This window comes from Ricinus communis, chromosome 8 (genome assembly GCF_019578655.1).
Source record: "Ricinus communis isolate WT05 ecotype wild-type chromosome 8, ASM1957865v1, whole genome shotgun sequence".
In the NCBI taxonomy this organism is placed as follows: Eukaryota; Viridiplantae; Streptophyta; class Magnoliopsida; order Malpighiales; family Euphorbiaceae; genus Ricinus; species Ricinus communis.
The window spans coordinates 12083113-12105538 of NC_063263.1; the positions used below are offsets into that span (position 1 = coordinate 12083113).

At 34.9% G+C, this 22426-nt stretch overlaps 2 protein-coding genes across 8 annotated transcripts; both read right to left on the reverse strand.

The window, feature by feature from the left end:
• Positions 1-1120: 1120 nt before the first annotated feature.
• On the reverse strand, positions 1121-10398 carry LOC8273090. 2 transcript variants are annotated; one of them, XR_001534782.3, is made up of 16 exons: positions 9744-10398; positions 9115-9209; positions 8885-8998; positions 8465-8569; positions 8262-8333; positions 6459-6571; positions 5907-6041; positions 4904-4972; positions 4442-4529; positions 4286-4357; positions 4104-4204; positions 3171-3288; positions 2812-2871; positions 2602-2712; positions 1749-1969; positions 1121-1497 (listed from the first exon to the last, which is right to left on the reverse strand). XR_001534782.3 is itself a non-coding variant. In XM_015715396.3 (16 exons), exons 1-15 carry the CDS (start codon positions 9847-9849, stop codon positions 1862-1864), a joined length of 1467 nt encoding a protein of 488 aa, XP_015570882.1. In that variant the 5' UTR covers positions 9850-10394; the 3' UTR covers positions 1121-1497; positions 1847-1861. The 2 variants fall into 2 exon arrangements, 1 of the variants encoding a protein (XP_015570882.1); XM_015715396.3 differs by having other exon boundaries at positions 1847-1969; positions 9744-10394.
• A 1009-nt stretch (positions 10399-11407) lies between these two features.
• Positions 11408-22426, reverse strand: LOC8273091. 6 transcript variants are annotated; one of them, XM_048377838.1, is made up of 13 exons: positions 22078-22420; positions 20284-20687; positions 20052-20188; positions 19207-19335; positions 19045-19128; positions 18130-18306; positions 16183-16324; positions 15025-15185; positions 14813-14939; positions 14590-14670; positions 14344-14424; positions 13333-13413; positions 11408-13128 (listed from the first exon to the last, which is right to left on the reverse strand). In XM_048377838.1, the coding sequence occupies exons 2-13, from the start codon at positions 20605-20607 to the stop codon at positions 11845-11847; spliced, it is 2808 nt and encodes a 935-aa protein (XP_048233795.1). In that variant the 5' UTR covers positions 20608-20687; positions 22078-22420; the 3' UTR covers positions 11408-11844. The 6 variants fall into 6 exon arrangements, with proteins under 6 accessions (XP_048233795.1, XP_015570879.2, XP_048233796.1 ...); XM_015715393.3 differs by having other exon boundaries at positions 19222-19335; positions 22078-22417; XM_048377839.1 differs by lacking the exon at positions 14590-14670 and having other exon boundaries at positions 22078-22423.

A 22426-nucleotide genomic window follows, 5' to 3' on the forward strand; every position in this document is an offset into this window, starting at 1 on the left:
CAATTACAGAAGTGAACCGAGCTTTCTCTTTGGCGGGAAATTTCTTTGTCCATAAAGCGGTTGATGTGTAACTAACTCTGATTTTCCATTTATAAATTTTATTTGTTTTTCCAATTTTCTTAGCTAATGTTAGATTTATCGCTTTATTAAAGTATTTTCTAAAAGAAAAAAATAGTCACTTTATTAAAGTATAAAATACTTTATTTATTCTAAAAAAATATTTATATTTGAAAAAAAGTGACATAAATGAATTTCTTATTTTTCTATTTTCAAAAAAAATAAAAGAAAAAATATTATTGCTTTCATTTAGACAGCAAAAAAGGAAAGAAAATTAGGGGAAAAGAAAAAGGAAACAACATTTCCCAATAACCCTAAAGACTTTCTAAAAAAATCCCCTCATTTTTTGTTCTTGAAAAGATTAAAAACTTAAAATTGCATACACACCCTTTTTAATATATTTAATTTTAGTTACACCTTCTTCTTAATAATGAGGTATAAAAAAAAAAACACTAAGATTTGTAATATTATCTTTCTACATATTCCTTCATCACAAATTGGAATTCTAAAAAATAAAAATAAAAATTAATTTTTCTTTTTCTTTTAATTATTATTTATTTCCTTCTACATAACTAGTGCATCGAACATTAAGATATATCATTGTTGAGCGCAATGCATTGGAAAAAAGCTGAGTTAACCCTTATAGTTTTTTAATTAATTAAAAATAAATTCAATTCAATTCAATTATGTTATTTCTTTTTTAGTTTAAATAAAATGGTGATTTTTCTACTGTTAGTCTAAGAGTACACATGTAACCTCAGTGATGAGGAAAAAGAATTTGTTAAAATATATATATATATATATTATCAGTTTGTAATCAAAGTTGCATATTATATCATAGTTTTATGCCCAATTAGGGACTAAACAACCAAATTAATACAAATAGAATTACAGTTAGATTGAAACTGCATCTATAGAAAGGATTTTTCACTATGAAATTGGATGCTGCCAAGTCCAAAGCATAAAACCTTGAAGCTTCTTTGTTTTGTTTGAAATTTTATGTACAGGAAACAATAATTATCCCTTTTTGGTTCCCCATAGCAAACATCTAAATACTGAAAGATGCCAAAGGAAAAGAATTATTATGATAACTTCCCAAGAACACTAGAAAACATTTTTACGTAAAACAAACAGAATCATTTGGAAAATAATTTGGCAGTGTATGACCGTCACTCATAATGAATGTAGATGTCCGGTATTCGGGTAGGCAGTTTCCTAGCTACCGTTTTAGCCATAACAAGACCAAACTCCAGCTGAGCCTGGTATTTGGTTACTGTTAAGGCCAAAAAAATCACATAAATAAGAAATAATGCTGCAAAGAGACCCCATTGCTTTCCTTCTTTGCCCTTGCAGTCTTCTGATATGATGCATTAAGATCTTCTGTTCTTGAGTTTTGCTCCTCTCTGCAGGCTTCACTTCACTCTTTGTTCTCCTCCTAGCCTATAATTAACCAGGCATATCATATGAATTACACACCATAAGTGGGAAGTGGGAAATTTAAGATGAATAAACATACAGAAAATTTGATAATTAAGCCAGAGACTTCAGTTCGTTTTACTATCCTGATTAAGTGACGTATCAGATGCAATGAATAAATCAATAACAGAGTGAGAGACTACATGAAGTTACATGCGTTCATTATTTACAAATATTAACAGACAATTGAAGTGAAAGCCAGAGCAGAAAGCAACCAGGTGTACATAGCAATCAGACATCTTGAGTTGCTCATAGGTGCAGCCGCCGATCGCATGTAACAGTTTTTGGAGGAGTGATCTGGAAAGAAGCTCACCTTCCAAAGACAGCATCAAGCACTAACACCCTGTTTTGCCTTGAGGACAAGCTCTTCAGTAGTGGTACCAATAATCTCATTGGCACGTTTTAGGCCAACACAATAATACCGTCCAATTGTATCCTGCTTAAGAAGATAATTCAGAGTCCGAAGGCACACATAAAAAAATGCAACATAGCAAGTGCATGATTCTGTTGACAGACTAGTTCACATCCTTCCTAATTACATATTTAAATTCACATACACGGCATTAATGTGAGAGTCCCTGAACATTTGTACCACTCAAACTAACACTAGCAAATACATAACTCTCTTGCTTTAGTGCTTATGAGTACAATGTCAAATCTTTAAAAAGGGTATCCATATGCATTCCACAACTTTATGTCGATGTCCCTGAACAATTTCATGTCGGAATTCCAAACTGAAATCATTCGGCTTCACTCAAGGGAACAAACCTTTTATTGGCATAGAACACTAGAGAAGGGCAAATCACAAAAGCACCATTACCAACCGATTCAGGTATACTTGAGTGACCACAACATGCTCCTACATAACCAACATGCTCCTATGTATAGCACCAAGCGAACCAGTACTGCACTCATGTTTTAGCAACTTTATGCCAATATACGACTTTCCAACTAAATGAACTGGTCATTTTTGGATGCTCAAGTAGAACAACGTCATCACAATTATAAGGAATCGAATGCATTCGCATTTTGGCCGAAACAAAATTGCAAACTCTAACAGCGTCTTACCCGAGCAACAATGCCCAACTTCTCTAACTTAAGAACTGCATCGTCGACATCAAAATTACAGCTCTCTCCAAACTCTTCTTGAATTAGTTCCTCACAGCGCAAATCCAAATCCTATTTCACATTAACACAAAGTTGCACATAAGTAATGCTACAAAAACTTAAAATACACCCTCCAATCAAGAAAAATACAAGAGTAGGAATTAATTATACCTGCATAGTAGCTTTGCCTTGTTCCATCAATATAAAGAATGAGATAATAACCTCTTTGACCTGCAGTTAAAAGATTGATTGATTCATCTGGCAAAACATAATTAAATGTAGTATATTCCTGAATTCCAAATCTGGTAAGTCCTTTGAAATTTTGAAGCATGGACACATTAGTATGTAACTACAAAGGGTTTTGTCTTCATAAATAGGGTTGTAAGATTCTGAAAAGTATAGCAATCTCAGTTCAACAGTTATAAACATCATAATATATAGTTCATGCCACAAAACCTTTTGTTGCCAGTCAATAAAAAGCCAATACATGTGACAGTACAAATAAAAGTTAACATCAGCTTGAAACTGACTTCCTGTTGAATCACATCATCACACAGGTGAAGAAGAGTGCCTTTTCCACTATCCAACTGTTTGTCATACATGGACTGTGTAATTAAGTTCTGATATGCAGCCAAGTTTGCCTGAAACCTGCAGATATTTGAAGAAATAGTAGCCACATTGTCAGTATGCATAAAATATGAAAAGAAAAGGGGAAGAAGAGGAAGAGGGAAATGATAAATAAATAGATAAGCCATGAGATAAAACAAATATATATGGCCTACAAATGGGAAGCATAAATAACCAAAAAAAGTAAAACAAATAAATAAATAAAAAAAGCTGATTGCAACCATGAATTCTTCATCAAATTTCCATCTTCTGAATATGCAAATGCACAGAATTTTCAGATTGAGTCTAGTTATCACCAGTTGAATCCCTTTCAGGCCAGTTTCAGCTTACAATCAACACCAGTTCAAACCCTTCCATGTTGAATTCCTATCTTAAATTTACTTCAAATATTAAAATGTGGATTAGTATGCCCATAGAACAGCTGCTTTACAATCTAAATATTTATGTACGGCATACAAATTCCATATATAACTGAAGAATAGCTATTCCATAAATATGTAGTATTTTCTATTTCATTCCAGCTCTATTCTATTCCACAAACCAAATAAAGCCAGGGGATAACATTAGCAAGTTCGAAATCAAACTGATTAACCCGGTCTCAACTTCAAAATATTAGCATCATATATGAAATTCAGCATAGATTACAAAGGCAATTTGTGATTAGCAGAATAGGATAGCAAGAGATCCTGATAATCATGCAGTGTGAGAAGATCATTTATCACTGATCAGACTGAAATCCACTGAGAAACAACATATGCACCTATACATAAAATTAACAAGTGGAAAAAGTGTGCGTGCATGCATTCACGTGAATGAGAGAGAGAGAGAGCACTAACGTGAAGTATGTCTTCGCAAAGTAACCAATCACTGCAGAAAGGACAGCGAAGATGACCCAAAGATCAGCTTTAGGCATTTCAAGTGAACTAACAAGAGCAACCTGCAAAAGAAAGCACACTAAGTGCATCTAAAAACAATAAATAAAAGGCAAAACAACATTGAACTAAACTTAATAACTCACCAGCCCAACTATAGCAGAACCTAGGAATTTGACCCAGTCCATAGGAGTTAAACCAGGATTTTTCTTTTCTGGCTGTCAAGGCATGAAAGTATCACAACCACATTACAGTGGTAAAAATGAGGGGAGAGAGAAGGAGAGAGATGGCAAAAATCTCACAAGAACTATTTCCATATCGGCCATCGGGATGTTTTTGAAATGTTTCACATATATTCCTCGTTCTTTCTTCAATTTGCTACTTGCTCGCCTGGAAAATCATTGTTCTACTTTGCATGAGTATCAGTTTTAATTCAAGTGTAAAATGATCCAGGAAACAAGTTCATGATGCGCTAATGCCCCCTCCCAATAAAAGATAACCAAAAATCCCATAGCTCATGAGAGTATCTATTACGAAAAGAGCTTAGTGTAATAAATAACAGATTGCACCATAAAAGTGCTGCGTGAGGTGAAAAGGACAATCGCCTTCACATCAACATACAGATCTATTGTTAATACAGTTCAACAATTACTACAATATTGTGATGAGAAACAGCATCAAAATCTGTACATACAACCATCAATATGTTCAGAATCACAAATTTCAGGAAGCAACAATTTAAGATATTTGAAAATATATTGTACCTGTATACAACTATTATCCTATCAAACGTAGGTTCTTGGATAGTTGTACTGCTTAGCAAATTCCTAACACTGGAACAAACACAAATCAGTATGTCATTGAGAAGCAATTAGTACAACTTTTGTTTAATCATATGCCCAGTACTGTACATGAGAGCATTTTTATCTTTTTGTCCCACAGAAGGTTAAATTATATAAAATGCCACATAATTAAAACCATCCACAACACAGAGCACCAAAAGAAGGACAAAAGAAAAAAAAAGAACACTGCCATCAAGTGCAAGATACTCAAGCTTCTAACATTTCACCAATAATTAACAGCTACTGGACAAATAAACTTTAGGACTTAATCTTTATCTAACCAGACTCTTTTTTTTGGACTTAGTTACAGTATACCTCATATAACGTTACTACACTTTGTAACAATGAAGTGACTGGTATTTCAACCAAGTGAAGCTGAACAAAATCTTGATCAAAAGCTAATGCCGAAAAATATCTCACAAACTGGTTCCCATGTTTTCCCTAAATTTGGTGCATGTCTGTGACAGTGCGGGTGAATATATGCAAACATGAGTTTGTGTGCACACGCACGTGCATGTGTGAGTGAGAGAGTAATATTTTTTTGCTACGTGGGATGATTTATTCACTCAATGCTTGCAAAATGATTTTAACAAAATGTAAACCCAAAGACAAAAGTAAGAGTACAAAATTAGCAACATCAGCACAACAAGAAAACACAAGAATTAGAATAAATACAGTCTTTTTAAGAAAATTTGTAGATATTATGATGATTCACAAACATATGTAAAAAGGGGTAAGAAGCTAAATTAAATTCTAATTGCTGGATAACTTTTTAAAGTTCATGCAGATTATCAGATGCAAGCAAAGCATTCCCAAACAGCTTGGGATGGCACAACTACAGCTCAGTTACATTGTATACAGGCAAGTAGCAGAGCTGTAATGATAACCACATCAATCGAACAAAAAGATTCACGTGATAAACAACCTCAGTTCCATATTTTCCAGTCGAATTCGCTCAACGCATAAGTCATTCTGATCTGCTTCAGAGTTAATTTCATCATTCTTCTTTGGATCTTTCTTACACCGCATACTTGACCTTCTGCGCAAAAGTTTTTCTACCCTGCAAACACCATATCCTGGAACACATTAAAAAGAAAACTAAATGCATAAAACAAATTAAATGTCAAGTGATGAAAAAGGGAAAACAGTGCAGTTGAAACTCATCTCAGAAAACCAAGAAAAAGAAAAAGAAAGAAAGAAAGTCTTTCCAGGAACTTCCCACTAGAAAATCAGAAATACTAAAGAATTTCATATGGGCATACTACTTTATCAACATTGCAGATAATGATACAATCACATAATCAAAAATGATAGTTTAAGGTTCATGGAGATGCTTCAACAACAATTAAGTACTTGGCCACATAAAAGTTCAAAACTTTTTTTTTTTAACCTTGTTTCCTCAGAATTATGTCTGATGATATTGACAGTATCCTGCAAGAAAATTATATTTTCCAGATTATGGGGCAAAAATGCTTACCGAGTCAGTCTCAGAATATATGCCCAAAAACGTGCAATCAGCATGTCCACTTTCTCCATGATAAAATAATCAGTTGTCCGATCTATTCCGATCCCACGACGAAAGATAACATACTTAAACATGAGATCATAATAGATATTAGCTTTTTTGTGAAATATAAACCTGATATAAAAGGACAAGCTAGTGGCGGTGGGGTTTGGCGGAAAGCAAACTTGCAGTAAATAAGATTCATCACCATTAGAAAAAGAGTGCTTCAACTAAAAATTATGCCCCTCCCATTAGGAACATGAGATAAATAAAGACCACAGACTATATAATAGTATGGAACAGTCATCAAGATCTTGCAGTTTGCTCTCAGGCAAAGTCATCATGTAAATTCCCTGTTTACACTGAAACCACTAGTAAGCTATTAGATTTTAAAGCACACGATAAGCTTAGAAAGGGATATCCAATTTATTTGCAGTTCCGTCAAATAATATAAGGAAATAGATGGCATTGTCAAATAAGGTTGTGCTCTCTGTCGTCTTTTATTTTGCTTCAACATTTTAGCATTTTAGAATTCTTTCTCTTACAAGTAAAAGAGTTTAACAAAATTAAACAGAGGCCTAAAACTTTCAAAGCTAAAGGGCTTTCCCAGAAATGGTTAGTTTGGTCCAATCAAGCACCAAGAAAGGCTACAGACTGGCTTTCATCTGGATTGCAGCAGCTTCTACTAGAAAAAGTTGAACAGGGCAAGATGTAGGGAAGTAGGAAAACAATAACTTTATGAGCAGCTGAATCTGGAAATGCAACCTACTTCCTTGTTATCATTTTCAATATTATCCATCAAATATTATCATATGCACAAAGTTACATTCTCACTCATATAAATATCCTTGGCAATCTTTGTTCACATAAAACAATAAAACATCTTCTTTCATATCGAACATTTTACAAAAAAAAAAGAAACGATTATCTAGAGTAAAGTGGCACTAATCAAGATTCCTTTTGGAACCCCAAGTGCCAAGTGCAGTAATCATTTAAAATAGTAAACATACTATATAAAATTACATAGCAAGCATAACGAGGTAGCAAGTATCCATGACAGAAAAATGATACACTGCAGATACAAAACTCAGCTCCTCTTAGCCCAATCCCTATGATAGATAAGATGGAGTTGGTTAAATGGATCCTTTTAACTCCAAAATACAGGCTCTAGCTTCAGAACGCTCTAGAACTACTAAATCCTTTCTCAGCACTTCCTCAAGTCATCCTAGGTCTCCCTCGCTTTCTTTTCTCCTACAACTTCAATAAGTTCTTCATTCCGGTGAATTCATTGGTCTACTATTGCACTTTTAAAGACCATCTCAATTTTCTTTTTCTAAACTTTTCCTAAATGACTGCAAATTCCACCAGTCCAAGGAACCTTTCATTTGCATGCTGTTCATCCTTTTGATTCATTTGTAATAACGTTCCTCCTTGTATGTCTCCACATCCATCTTACCAACCTCATATCTAACATGCTAACATTGTGTGAATGCTGTCTCTTAACGGGCTGACACACACAATCATACATCATAGTTGGTCAAATTGTAGTCTTGTGGAACTCCCAACTTAGCTACTATATTATAATCACATAGGATTCTTGTTACATATTTCCACTTTACTTGTCCTATTTTAATCTATGGTTGACGTCCTCACTTCAATCATCGCTTTGCATGATGGAACCTAGGTATCCCAACTTGTACCCACACAATGACACAACTAGTAATGGCCTAAAGCTTTTCATAATGCTAGCAGTCTTTGAAGTTCAAAGTTCAATACCTTATCAACAAAGTCTGGAAGATCTTCACGAGGATGCGCTGCAAAGTACTTCTTCAAAACCTCCTTGTCAAGCTATACAGAAGGAAAAAAAAAAGGCAAGACAATATAATAGCAGGACAAGCAACTCGAAGTGCACATAGCCATAATAAATGAAGAGCAAATAACTACAAAATGGAATCATTCTATAAGAAGTGATCAGAAACCTTAGATTCATCAACTGAGATAGGAAGATTTAAGAGATACTGCCCTGAGTGTGCAACCTCAATCTCCTCTTCAGTTGCTATCTTGAAATTGCTCTTATCCATTACCTGTATGAAAAGAAAAATTCTGAAAACCTGTACCGGCAGTGTAGTAACAGTTTGAGAATTTCCTGAGGTTTTGTATATAAAATACTCTCTGTATTACAGAATTAGTTTTCATCTTGGGTTGCATTTTAGATACACCTTATCTAGCCAATGGAATTTCTTCTCCATTTACCTTAGATATAAAGTTTCACGATTGCTTCAAACTTAAGGCAGCTTTTATTAGTGTTAAAATATCAATTAAAGGATCACTGCTTTTTCTTTTTGGTCCAGACTCACCCACCCTAGAAATTAACACCTATGATTAAAAAATCATAATACCTGAAATAGGTAAGTAAGGAAATTCTGTTCAAGGACGTCAATTTCTTCAGGAGATAGATTCTGCTGCTGCAATTTCTGAGCCCCACTCACAGGGTCAAAGAGGGAATACAGTTGCTGCAGACACATTAGATAAATTTAAAGAGTGAATGAGAAATATTGCAGAACAGGATCACTACCAAAAAAAAACAAGAAACAAAAGCCAATCAATTAGGCAAGGAAAACATGATTACCATCAAATCTTCAAACTGGAGAAGATACCAAGCTCGAATAGTATACTCAATTCTCTTGCAGAGCTTTAGAAACTCAGCCCGGTCAGAAGTATGTTCTGCAGAAGAATCAAGAAAAAGATTCAAGGTTGGTTGAGAGATACGATAAAATGCAAACTGAGCCAACAAAGCATTGCATCAAAATCATCTACACCATCACCACCAGAAAATTTTTATGCATAATTCACTAATTAACACAAGGAAGTTCGGGATGGCAGGATGGTCTGGGTATAAAAGTTGTGATTGTAGACAAATTTTCATGGGCATGAGCTGGTGGGAATCCATGGCAAGACCAGAAGTATAGAAAAAAAAAAAAAAACTGCAAAACTGGGAAACGTCCCGAGTCCAGATTATGGCTGAAAAGAACTTGAGAGGGAAAATAAAAAAGGAAAAGAAAAAGAAAAAAAAAGAGGACAAAAGATTTTTTTTTTTTAAATGATAAAAGTAGAGCAGCTAATTGATAAAGCTAAAATGACCCAACTCCACAAATAAACTCAATTACTATATTTGAGAAATGAAGATGACCCATATCTTTACAAAAACCAATAGAAAAACAAATAAATAAATGAACAACAAGAAAGCAACAGAAATACCAATAAGGTTGGCCAAGGTCATAACGAGCTTAGGCTTAAGAATTGGAATGACAGATTCCCTTTCCAATCTAATCACTTCCTTCTTCTTCGTCGTGTTCTTGTCCATCTTCTTTCTATCCAAATCTAAAATTAGCCACTTGAATTTCAGCTCTATTTTCGTAATAAATACATGAGCATAACCCCTCTTACTTCTTTCTCTTATTCTCTTCTCTCTTTTTCTTTCTCTTTCTCTTATGGGAAATGAGGAGGTGAAGCTAAGAAGATTCCAAGAAAAGAGCAAGTGTTTTAGTTTTGGAATCAAAATCAAAAATTTTGGGACGTATTTTTTTGTATTTTGATGTAACCAAAGCTCAGTAACTCCTTTCTATTTGTTTCTTTGAAATTCCAGAGCTTTTTAGATTTAAATTTCAGCAGTTTCTTTTTTCGCACTTGTCGCCCTTTCTTTCATCAATACTGTAACCTACGCCCCCTTCCTCTTCGGAGGCAAATTCATTTCAGGTTACTCACATTCACAAGTTTCTTTTTTTTTTTTTTTAATTTTTAATTATATTTTGGGTAATTGTCGGCCAGCTTGTCGTTAGCCACACAACATAAATGGCATTTAGTTTTGTTACAGTTTCCTGTAGGAAGTCTTAACCGTTTATTCGATTTTGCCTGAGTGAAAGTTGTGATAGCGGTTACTATACACTTGAGCAGTTTTTACTGTTTAGTACCAAAACTTTTGTGCCAACGTTGAAATTTTAGAAATATTTCCTCTTTGGGTAGAGTTGGTAAAACGGTTAAGGCAATAATAAATCATCACCACTTACGCAAATTCTTTTTTCTTTTTTCAACTTACAATTATTTCCAATGATATTTATTTTTATATATTATCTTTTAGATTTATCCAAACCAAATATATGATTTATATTATATTTTAGAGACTTAACAGGAATGATAAAAAATAATTTTTAAAAAAAGATAAAGAGAATTACAAAGGCTAGAGATTCAAAAGATCATAAAAATCAAAAAGTGTGCAAGGAGTTAACTGTCTAACAACGAATGCCACGGAGCATCAAAGACTCGACATCTAATAGCCTTTTCTTAAGAACTCTCGGATACCAAAAATGAAATTCCTGCCTTTCTTTTTCTTATTTATTAATTCACGTATTAAATATTTTATTATTTTTTTGAAGGAAAAAAATAAAAGGAACAAGAAAATAAAAGAGCCGGTCAACGTTGTCTCATGAGATTCTAAAGCAAGTTTGGAGCAAACAACAGCCAGACAGACATAATAACAAGGGGTCCGACCAAAACAAGACATCCCGTATGCCTCAAATATACCCACTTTACTTGCAATTGCAGCCAAATTCCAGCACAGCAACACAGCAAACTGGACCTACCATTCTCACTGCAACCCTACAACAACAATCATATGGCTTCCACCAAAATTACCACTTCCCAACTCCTCTACTTTTAGCATGCCGCTATAAAACATGTTGATGTCAAACAAGGATTGTTACTAAAGTGGGTGCAGACAGACATCATACCATTTGAAACCAACAAACTCCAAAATGTTCAATTGCCATTTACTTCTTCAGCTGCGTATCCATTAGTGCAATTATGCAGTACTGATAAGCTAAAAAGATGCAGTAATTCAGAAGAAAACCAAAGAGAAAGAGACAGGGAGAAAGAGAGAGCCTAGGACAATTTATAGGCTCCAAAATTATTGAAAAGATAATTTATCAGTCAATAAGGGAAAATTGAAGAAAGAAATGTCACCCGAATCAAAAATGTAATACATAATCCACCTACCAAATAGAGATATCAGAATCCTTTTTGATCCTTCCCCTATCTTCGCATGCACCTGCCCACCTAACATCTGGATATATACATGGTTTTCAGTTGGCTCTTGTATAAGGTATGTACAAATCCTATCTCGGTAATTTTCTTTTTTCTTTTCTTTCATGAACTGCAAATGTGCTGTAACCTCAAAACATCTATTTACTCTAGATGACAAGTCATCAAGTCTTATCCATTACGCATATGACATCTCCTGTCATAAATCTTCCAACCGAGATCATAAACTCGAACCTCTCTGACAAGGAAAACAAAAATATTCTTATTGATTCCATGACCTCAGGTATGATTTTCCCACTGGATCGTGTAAAGCTGGATTCTGAGGCAAAGTCACCCATCCCATATCATCAGACATCAAAGAACTAGTTGTATCACGTCCATTTATATAGTCCATAGAAAGTGCTGCTTGTGGTAAGGAAGTATTTATCCTAGAAGAAACACCACTTTCCATTCCATAGTTTCTCGGCAGCATGAACTGCTCAGTAGGCCCCATTGAATTAGAATGATTACTCATTCGCAATTGGTTATACTGGGATAGAACACTATATAAGCTCTGATCCGTATTACTTCCCATTCTCTGCCCCGGGACACTTGCACCATCCGTACTATTCCAGCCGCCACGAACTTGATGCTCACCAGAATACCAGTTCTGATTTAACAGTGCATCATTATTTAATTGAGGTTGGAGCCCTGCTGACATGCGGACAGGATTGACCGGCCAATCTTGTAAATTAACTGGCGGTTCATGTCCTTGCCTTGGAATTGAATATGCACCTCCTTCAGAATACATGTCCTCTGACATAGGTTGTTGCATGTAATTCTCACCGTGTCTCCTCTGCCCTTGCTCCAGTGGCAGTGAGGGCTGGAGCTGCCTCTGGAGATGACCATTAAAATTACCATCCTCTATCAACATATTCTGTGGTAACTGGAAATCTAATCCGGTTTGTTTTTGTTCACTATGATAGGGTAGCATATCTTGGCCCTTAAATAGGGATTGAAGCAGCCCACTACGATCCTGGTTTGGGTACGAACTGAAGGAACCAACATCAGGTTGTCTCTGCAACAAATTCTTTCTGGTGTCTTGTTCATGCACATCAGATTCCAAATCAATTAATTGGGGCCGTTGAGCTTCATTAATTGGATGTGGGAGTGACAACTCACCAGTTGATCCATATTCATGATTTATAGATGAATCATAAAAAGTATGTAAAGTATGTGGCATGCTAACTGCTGGCCAGAGATCTCTTCCAGCAGAGATAGGAATCCCCGGATTAATGGAAGCATCTGCAGCATTAGCATTACCTGAGTACTCAGATGCATTTGGAGAAGTATCGTCCGACTTGCAGGCCATGTGATCATTTTCTGGTACTGTATGTACGGGATTAAGATCATTGTTACCGCTGAAGGAAGAAATATGCTGTGGGGACTGATACTGTGAAGTTCCAGAACCAGAACCTTCATTATCTTCCACATAAGAGTCTTGGTTTCTTATTTCATCATTCTGATCCTCGAGCGAAGTTGTGCCATGGCTTTCTTTCTCCTCATCCTAGATAAACCAATCAAAAACCAACAATTTAAGCATAGAAACAGCAAGGTATATTTACTATCAAGAATAATGTACAATCAGGTTAAATAAGTTTCTACAGGACAAACAACAACAATATATCACATGCAGACATAAGCACGCACGCAAAATAAATAAGGGAAATATTATCAGCAGAGTATCAAAATTATCAGTAGAGTATCAAACCTCTGCACTTGATTCATGTTTTCTTAAATCTTGATCAAACTGATCCTCAAAAACAGCATCATCATTAAATTTGTCTTCATCCTGAATGGATTAAAAGCCAACAAGTTATACATGTATAAAACAAAGAGAAGTATAGTCGCACAATTTCTGCTGCCACCTACGGGTGTTCAACAAAATCGTAATCCAACGAACCCGATGACCACCAAAGAAAATATATTGGGTTCTAAGATGTGATGTGTTGGGATGGGTAGAAATACTAAAACCAATCAACATTGGGTTGAACTTATTTTTGAGGCAGGAAAGAAAAACACTTAAACGCAACCCAACCAGAATAAATATATAATGAATGTACAAACATAATAGCTTTAGTTATTTAGTGTCGCATATTTTATTTATTTTATTTATCTATTGTACATATTATACCCAATTGCAACAACTTTTTCCCATCGTTTATAATATTTAATACTATGCAAAATTTCTAGTTACATTGGTGATTGTGTTACTAAATGTTTGATTGGCTGTTTTCATTTCAATTTAAAAATTTCTTTAATTTCAATCTGATTATATTGTTCATATAGCATGCAGTATAAAAAAGAATTAGCACAAACAAATGGATGGCATATTGTTTTATCCTTAAAAAGCTTAAATCAGATAGTTAAAAATGGACCGAAGTTGATCTTTGTACATCCAAATCCAATTCAAATTCAACCCGACTAAATAAGCTTCTTCAGATTATATTTTTGAAACTGAACCCGAGCAAAAACCGACCAACCTGAATTTATTGATTTTTCAATTTTAAACCTCAAGTTTTTCTTTTAAGAACAATTAAACCAAGGGTTCCAATTGGAATATATGCAACTTGAATAATACAGTTTGGGTTAACATATAGACTCTAATCTAATCAACCTGACCCAGGAACACCCATGTGCCACCCTACACAATCATATCTAATGAAGACATAAAGACACATGCACAAGGAACAAAGTAACCATACAGGGCATAGTATCTAACCTCAAGAAGTGGTTCGTGTTTCCTAGCTCCTTGATCATTTTCATCCTCGCAAACAGTCTCCTCAGAAAAATCCTCTTCATCCTGAATAGACAACATGTAAATAATATATAAAGTCTTTACATTCACACAATATCTCATATCATCCAACACAACTAAAGCCACTGCAGACATGACTTGTGAGCAGGTGAGCACACATGCATGAGAAAAAGGAATACATTACAGACATATAGATGTAGTGTATCACACCTCTTCTTCAGATTCATATCCTCTATCTCCTTGTTCATTTTGATTCCTAAGCACACACTCGTGATTCATTTTATTGCCATCCTGAATGTATTCAGAAACCGACAATTAAACATGTAACAAGAAAAATTCTTACTGTTGCACAATTGCTGCTGCTAAATCAGATGCAGACATGACCCAAATGCTCAAGGACAAAAAGCAAAATTATGAAGGAAAAAATTAAAACCTCCAGTAAAGATTCTAGTCTGTCTTTCATGTCGCACTCCAAAGATTTGGCTATCTCACATCTCTGAAACTGTCTGTTTTGCCAGTTTTCATATGCTGCAGGAAGATCTTTATTCGCTAACTGCAACCTAGATAAATAAAATCCGATTTGAGAGAGAATAAATCTTTTTAACAGTCAAAAAAGAGTTGTTCAAGTCACCATATACAACTAACCAATGCTCCCGCAACTTTTTTTGTTCCTCTTTCACAAATTTTTCATATGGTTGAACCTGTAGTGTATCAAAGTTTCCTAACACACGATTGAGACACTTAGACTGAATGCTTTTACCAGACTGCTTCATACTCTTAACAAGTTCATGCTGCTTTTTGCTTATCTGAAATATATCAAAGACACGTGAAAACTGATTAGTTAAAGCCTGTAACATCAGAACATCTGACTGTGCTTTACAAATCTATGGTGCTTGGCAACTTCCCCAAGTCATATATAAATGCATATATCAGTTGACATAGTTGCTACTTGCTACCAGGTAAACACTGATTTTGATAACCATCCTAGCATACAGGATAAAACGTCATTACACTCATTTGAACAAATAAAAATATATTGAAGTGTCAAATGTCAAGCAAATTAACTTCAATACTGAAAGTCAAAATATTTGGCTGTAGAACAGTCCACGTGATCGAAGTTAGAGTGCAAGCATGAGTCAAAGCTGGAAAAGCAACTAGACCATTCAATTTAAAACACAGTAATGTCCAACCTTATTGTGGTCAAGAAGATTATAGGTAGCAAAATAGCTAATACCCTGGCCCCTAGTCATGCAGCCATGGCCACATTCAGACTGAAATAACAAATGCAATCATGAAATATGAATTAATTATAGGGAGACTCCTTAAAGCATGCAATATTAATGCCTTTTATGGCTAAATTATCAAATGCCTAAAATAGTTACAAGAAAGTTCTTTCCCCTTGTCTATCAATAACTTGAACTTATCAGACTAACTACAGGTCCAACCAGAATCTCCATTATCAGAAATGAGAATCGTGATCTATCCCTAGCAATAAGTTATGATAGTACACATGATGCATTCAAGATCTTCTCCACCACCCCTATCTCCAGTCATTTAATGTTTATTCATGTGTATTACATGCAGCAGCTGTAGAAGAACAAAACAACAAAAGCAGCAATTGCAAAAAAATTAAATAAATAAATCAATCAATCAATTACGCCCTGTATTGCTAAGAACTTAAAGAATCAGCATGGAAGTGTTCACAAATTAGGATTGGATACTAGAAAATCATCCACCCAAGAAGGCCATTGGTAAAGCAGAGAGTTCCATCTATGAATTAGGAAATTTCAAAAAAATCCAGACCTTCAAGTATGACATATATTTGACACCATCAGTGTGGTGGATATTATGCTTTTGTAGCTTTTCTCCTCTTTTGAATCTTGCATCATCAGAAGAAACCGATGGCTTTCTCCTTTTCTCCTCTATGAAGCGTTTCTCATAAATCCTGACACCGAAGGCAGCATGGAATAAGATTCTTTCACAATTGAATGATGACTACGAAACAAAAGGTGAAGAACTGAACATTTCGCTAACAACTATGCAGAAAAATAGAATTCTTCTGTCACCATTAAAGCCATGCGCATACAACAGCATAGGGGAGAAAAGGGGGATAAATACCTAGATGCTTATTTACAGCATCACTAGAAAGATTCTGAAACTAAAATGTCTAGGTTAAACAAATTATTGCAAAAGAAAATATATCACGACCCATGAGATTAAGATTGAAAAAGAGCTTGAATGCTGTAAATAGAAGCCCTGCCAACCAAAAAAATATCCACCTTTGAGCATATTTTCAAGTTTATCCAATGCTTTACTTTTGTCAAGCATAGCATAATTTGAAAACTTGGTTGCAGTTTTATCCAACTAGTCAAGACTCTTACTGACTAGAAAAGGAATTTCTTTTCCCACACCCTATCTCTTTCCCCTTTCTCTCTCTCCAACCTTACCTTTCCTTTGCAACAGCAGAGCTCTGGGCCTGATTCAAGTACATATTACTCAATTAACCAACCACTACCAAATTTCAGCTAAGGAGCTCACAACAACTAAATCAAACCCACATTTCATCACATAGGCATAGCCCTGCTTTACTGCATATAGATCTCGCAAACCTGCAACCTCTAAGCACTCAGTTTACAGTAAATTCATGGTAGAAAATCCACCTCGTATTTCCATGAAAAAATCCAAACCCTCATTGTTAAGGTCATACTTAGTTTATGCTTGCAATCATAGCATTCCAGGTTATAACAGTACTCTCAGAAATCTTGCTAAACACCTGAAGAGGACTCTCTAAATCCCCCACTACATCTCCCCGTGTTTCTCTTTGCAATTCTCCAACAATGACGCTTAGGAGGTGATCCCTCAGAATTGTTCATTTATCATTAGCTTGCAGCATTGCACCTTAGTTTAGGCAATATGTATCTCTTAACATGTAGTATTGTCAGCACTCCTCTCTTCACTAGTTAATTCCATCACCATGGGAGCTTTGAAATCCACAGCGACAACCTCACCCTCCCAAACGGAAAAGAAAAAAGAGATCTTTATGGTTATGATATCAAGATAGAAACTTACTTTATAGAATATTATCATCAATCATTCTACTTCCCAGACCCTCTCTAACAATATCGCTACTCGGTGAAATGCTGCTACAAATCTTAATACTAATCAAGCCAGAATATGGATAAACAACCACTAGGAGAACTCTCCAAGTTGGTTGTTGATGAAACTTAGATCTAAAGAGGCTATTAACAAAAAGTTTGCAATAAAAAGAAATATTAGGGGAGACCAAAAAAATGTAATCCTACTCAGACAACTAGCACACTAGAAAAATGTAGACTGATATGTTAGTAAGAAATTGTTCATCAAAAGTTTATCTTGCAATGAAGGTTGCATAGAGTTCATAACATCAAATTGTGTTGCTTTCAAGTGGATAAGTGGTTCTTGCAAGAGGCCATAAGAAGAGAAACACGAAGATTACATCACAAGAATCTAAATGCCTGGGCAAAAATTGATATTTTGTTCTAAAATATGAGATTCATATAGGATGACCTACTGGCGCGTGCTTTGCTTTCCATTCATAATCTTGTTTAATTTTATTGATTGAAGAACTCAAGTGTAAGAAGACACATCTAGAGCATATATCTTGTCTCCAATAGTAAGACCAATAGTTTAATCCACTTTAAAGAACCTAGTCATGTGACAACTGAGAACAGTAATACATGAAAGTATGCTTTGTTGTGGTAAGATAATAACCTCCGTTGAACTTCTCCACCCTTCGTTATTGAAGAGTTTTGATTGTCGCTGCTACATGCTTTCTCCTCCGCAACCAAGGAGCATGATTCAGACGTAGCCGCAGAAGTCTCCTCAGGGTCATGAAATCTCGACTCATTTGCATGTGAGAAATTTTGTTTATCCACATCCCTTCTTGACCTGCATAAATCATAGAGTATGTCCAAATCAGAATAAAACTGTGAAGTAAAACAATCAAAAAAAGAACCAAACCCCAAAGAGTCATGAACATATATGAGAAGATAATGCTTAAATTCTCCAAAAATTAGTGTGATGTTACCAATATAATTTTAAAGTTTAGACAAATCAATACCTCAAATGTTAACTAAAACATATCCCATTTCAAACAAAGTGATTCACAAACTTGTATGAAAACAAGAATTGAGAAAAATTGAACATTCACCATAACTAAATCATAAGATTATAAAATAAAAACAATCAGTATAAGTTCTAATACATACCAAAAGAGATTAAAAAATATAATGAGCATGAGCGTAAAAGTATGAACTAGACAAGAAAAAATGAGAATTAATAAATAATGCAACTCCTCAGGGATTGCCATTTCATAAGAAAATCACAAACTAGCTTCACAAGCCTAGCTGAAATCACAATTAAGGTATTCATGACAGTCCACAATCTGACAGATCTCTGTTCTTCAAAAATATATTACCAGTCATAGTCCTCTTTCCTGTTGCTTAAAATTTCAGCATCACATTTTCTAGTGTTAATAAGCCAAAAAAAAAAACACATAAAATAGGGGAAAAACAGAAACACTAAGGAAGATTGCCCAGAAATTACTATGTGCTTCCTGATTGGCAATATTATAAAAGGTAGATCAACAGCAAGCCTAACATTTTATTGCACACAAAGAATATCAACCTCCATAACTTCTGCAAAACTTCCTTTTCAGGATCCTTGCTGCTTTCCCAGGTCTCCTTCAGCTTCTGCAAATATCTTATCATGCTGCCACAAAAAGGAAAAAAATCATAAAGGTTATATTGACTGCTTAAAACAAAAGAATCGAAAATATAGACAAATTACTTATGTCTGGCATACTCATTATGGTAATTCTGTATCTCAGAGTAGTATGCTTTCTTATCTGCCTTTATACACTGTTCCTGATGGACAACAGCATCAGGGTGAAGTTTTCCTGAACAAACTGAAGCACCCCTGCAACCACACGTTAAAATGAATAAACTGGTTAGAGCATCAGACTTGCATTCTATGTGAATATTATGGTTATTTGAAAGACCATAGACATGCAAGTATTTGGCTTTTATATTGAAGCTGCCGCTGCACAGAAGTCTTTATATGCCAATAGCAAGCAATAATGGGTCAGGCAGTTGCCAGAGATGATAACTTATATACCAGAAAAAGGAGGAGAAAGACCAATAAACAGAACTCGACATCGGTGCATGGTAGAAACAAGATGCTCCCAGCATGGCTCTAGCAACTAACAGAAAAAAGTACTAATTATACCACCTCTTCCCCCTATTAGGAATTTTGCTTCTTATTTTTCTTCATCTAGATGCTGAAGTAAGAATCTTACCTCATGTATGAAAAATAACAGCAACAGACAAGAAAGCTGTGCATGATAAAGAATATGGACTAACAAGTTGTTCCTCATGTACCTTCATGCATACAAACACCTGATCTAGTAAAATGGCAGCAAAAGACAGTCCCCTATTAAAAGAAGAAGGAAAGAAAACTGCATCTGTGTCCAAAAATATAGGCTGCAGAATAGATATCTAGCAAAAAATCCCAACCCAAAATTTTAACTCTACCAATAAACATGGGTCTTATATTTCTTTACTAAACCCCTATAGGTTATCCAAAATGATGCAAATCACTCTAAAGTAATAGAGTCATCATATTTCAATACTTGCCATTTGAGATAAGGATTTCCAAAATGAAAGTTGTCCCCCGTAAGCAATGCTTGCACAACTTTGTCTCCATCTGATCCTCTTGGTAGAAACTGCATAAGATATTTTCTCTCACTCTCTGATAAATGAGTCTTCCAAACCTGCATCAAGCCCCGGGTAAAAGCACATAACCTAAGTTTGGAAAACAAATACAAGTGACAGGCTGACATTACTAATATAAAATAATAATAATTACCTCATATGAAAGAATCTCTGTTAAATTATCCACCTCAAAAATTTCTTGAGGAATAGCAAGAACATCTGCTAAGAAGCTATGACACTGAGGAGAAGGATCAACAAATTCCCTCAAATCTTTCTGCCTTAAACCAATTTGTTCCCTTTTGGCAACAACCCTTCTCTTGTTGCCATCCCACTCGAGAGAAATGTGAGACTTTGTATTTAACTCATTTTTTGGTGATTCCAATTTTTTCTTTTTGGTTTTATATTGCTCCCAAGAACTGCAACCTGCAATGCTGACACCATTAAGCCGTTTTCTTCGATGATCAGCTACCATTGGCATGAGATGTCAATAAATCCTCAGCAGAAGATTATAGCAACATACTGATGATAGTGCAAGATCACCTTCCCTTCATATGCTAACTGATATCAGCATTTGAAAGTACATTTTAATTAGCATGAGTCTTAATAACTAAGTAAAGCTCTAACAGTGCCATCTTAAAATTTTCCATGTATTTATCAACCAGGCATATGGAGAACCACATCATCTAAATGTATTTGCTTTTGCATATGTGTATTTATGTGAAGCAATTATGAAAAGTAACCATGATGAAAACAGAACCAATATTTATCAAAGTAGTACAATGAACGTCATATGCATATAAAGTGCATCTATATGTGGACAAGAGGTAAATTTATGCCAAATAAATGCTGTATAATTTTAATCATTACTGAAAGGCAAACATCTCTAAAGAGACTACTCAAATATAAATACACATGCACAATATTTAAGTCTTTTCCTCCAAAGCATTACAGAAGGCAGTCTAACGCACTGAAATTTTAAGCTAGCGAAAAGCTTTAATCTAATTTTCAGATAAGTTATAACTTCAAGCATCATATACAGCAACACATAGAAAAGGCAATCTCATTTTTAGCTCCAGTAACAAAAATAATAAACAAATAAGAAGAAGAAGAAGAAAGAAAGGAATATTAAATAGGTTCATATCAGGTTGACATATAACCGGCAGTTAAAATATTATTGCTCCCATTTGAACAAATCAAATAGTCTCAAACCCAGAAACACTGTAACAGTATAACATGGTAAGACACGTAGAAGGCAACAGCAGAAGCCCAGTATTAGTTGAAAAAGAAAAAAAAATGTCAACCAGAAGCAGATAATGGTTGAGAAACCACAGCACACATTTTTCAAAGTTCAAATATGACCTGCCAACAGTGAGAAAATAAAAGGGGGAAACTTTATTCTTCATGGTTGACAGTAAAGTAAATTTTATTGTGAAGGCAAAAACTATTTTGGTAAATAAATTAACTAATAAAGCTCAAAGTTGAAATTTTCCCTATTTAAACTAAACATTAAGCATTCTTCATAATTGAAAGAGATAGACAAATTGCAAAAACAAAAACATTATGTGAATTCAATAAAACCCTTGTTAGATAAATAAAGTAGTCCCTTCCTCACCTCCCAACCAAGTAGAACTTACGCTAAATATAATCAAAATAAATAAAGCAATAACAGTAAAAATAGCTACTTTATTTTAAAAATGCTACGCACCATAATCAAACAAAAAAACCTAATTTTATTGGAATAACCCCCAAGAATCGATAATGAAGAAAACCCCAAATAAACAGAGACAAACTACAAAGAACCAAAAAGATTACTCCTTTAAAATCCAATTATAAATAATAATAAAATAAACGTAGAAACACAACCAGAATTAGGTAAAAACACAGAGACACCACCCTTCCAATCGAAATAAGCGAACCCTAAAAAATTGAAAGAAAAACGGGACCATACCTTTGAAAGACTCGAAGAAACCTAACTAATCAAGAACAAGCCGCCGTGAAGGTTCAAGAACAGACAACAAACGGGGAAAGAAACGAGAGAGAGGGATAGAGAGAAAGGACTGTGTATCGGTGGTGTAATTGGATTGGATAATGGCTAGGGATTGAGAGCGAGAGAGCAAGAGCCAGGGGTGGGGGGTAAAAAAAACAAAAGACTTTAAAAATAGGAACATACGATAGGTAGATAGATAGACAAACACACGCACCACAAAAACCGAAAAAAAAGAAAAAAGAAAGATCAGACGAGTGAGGTTTCTCGGAACGGTTATGGTGACCATTGAATCCTTCCTAATTCGCGCGCT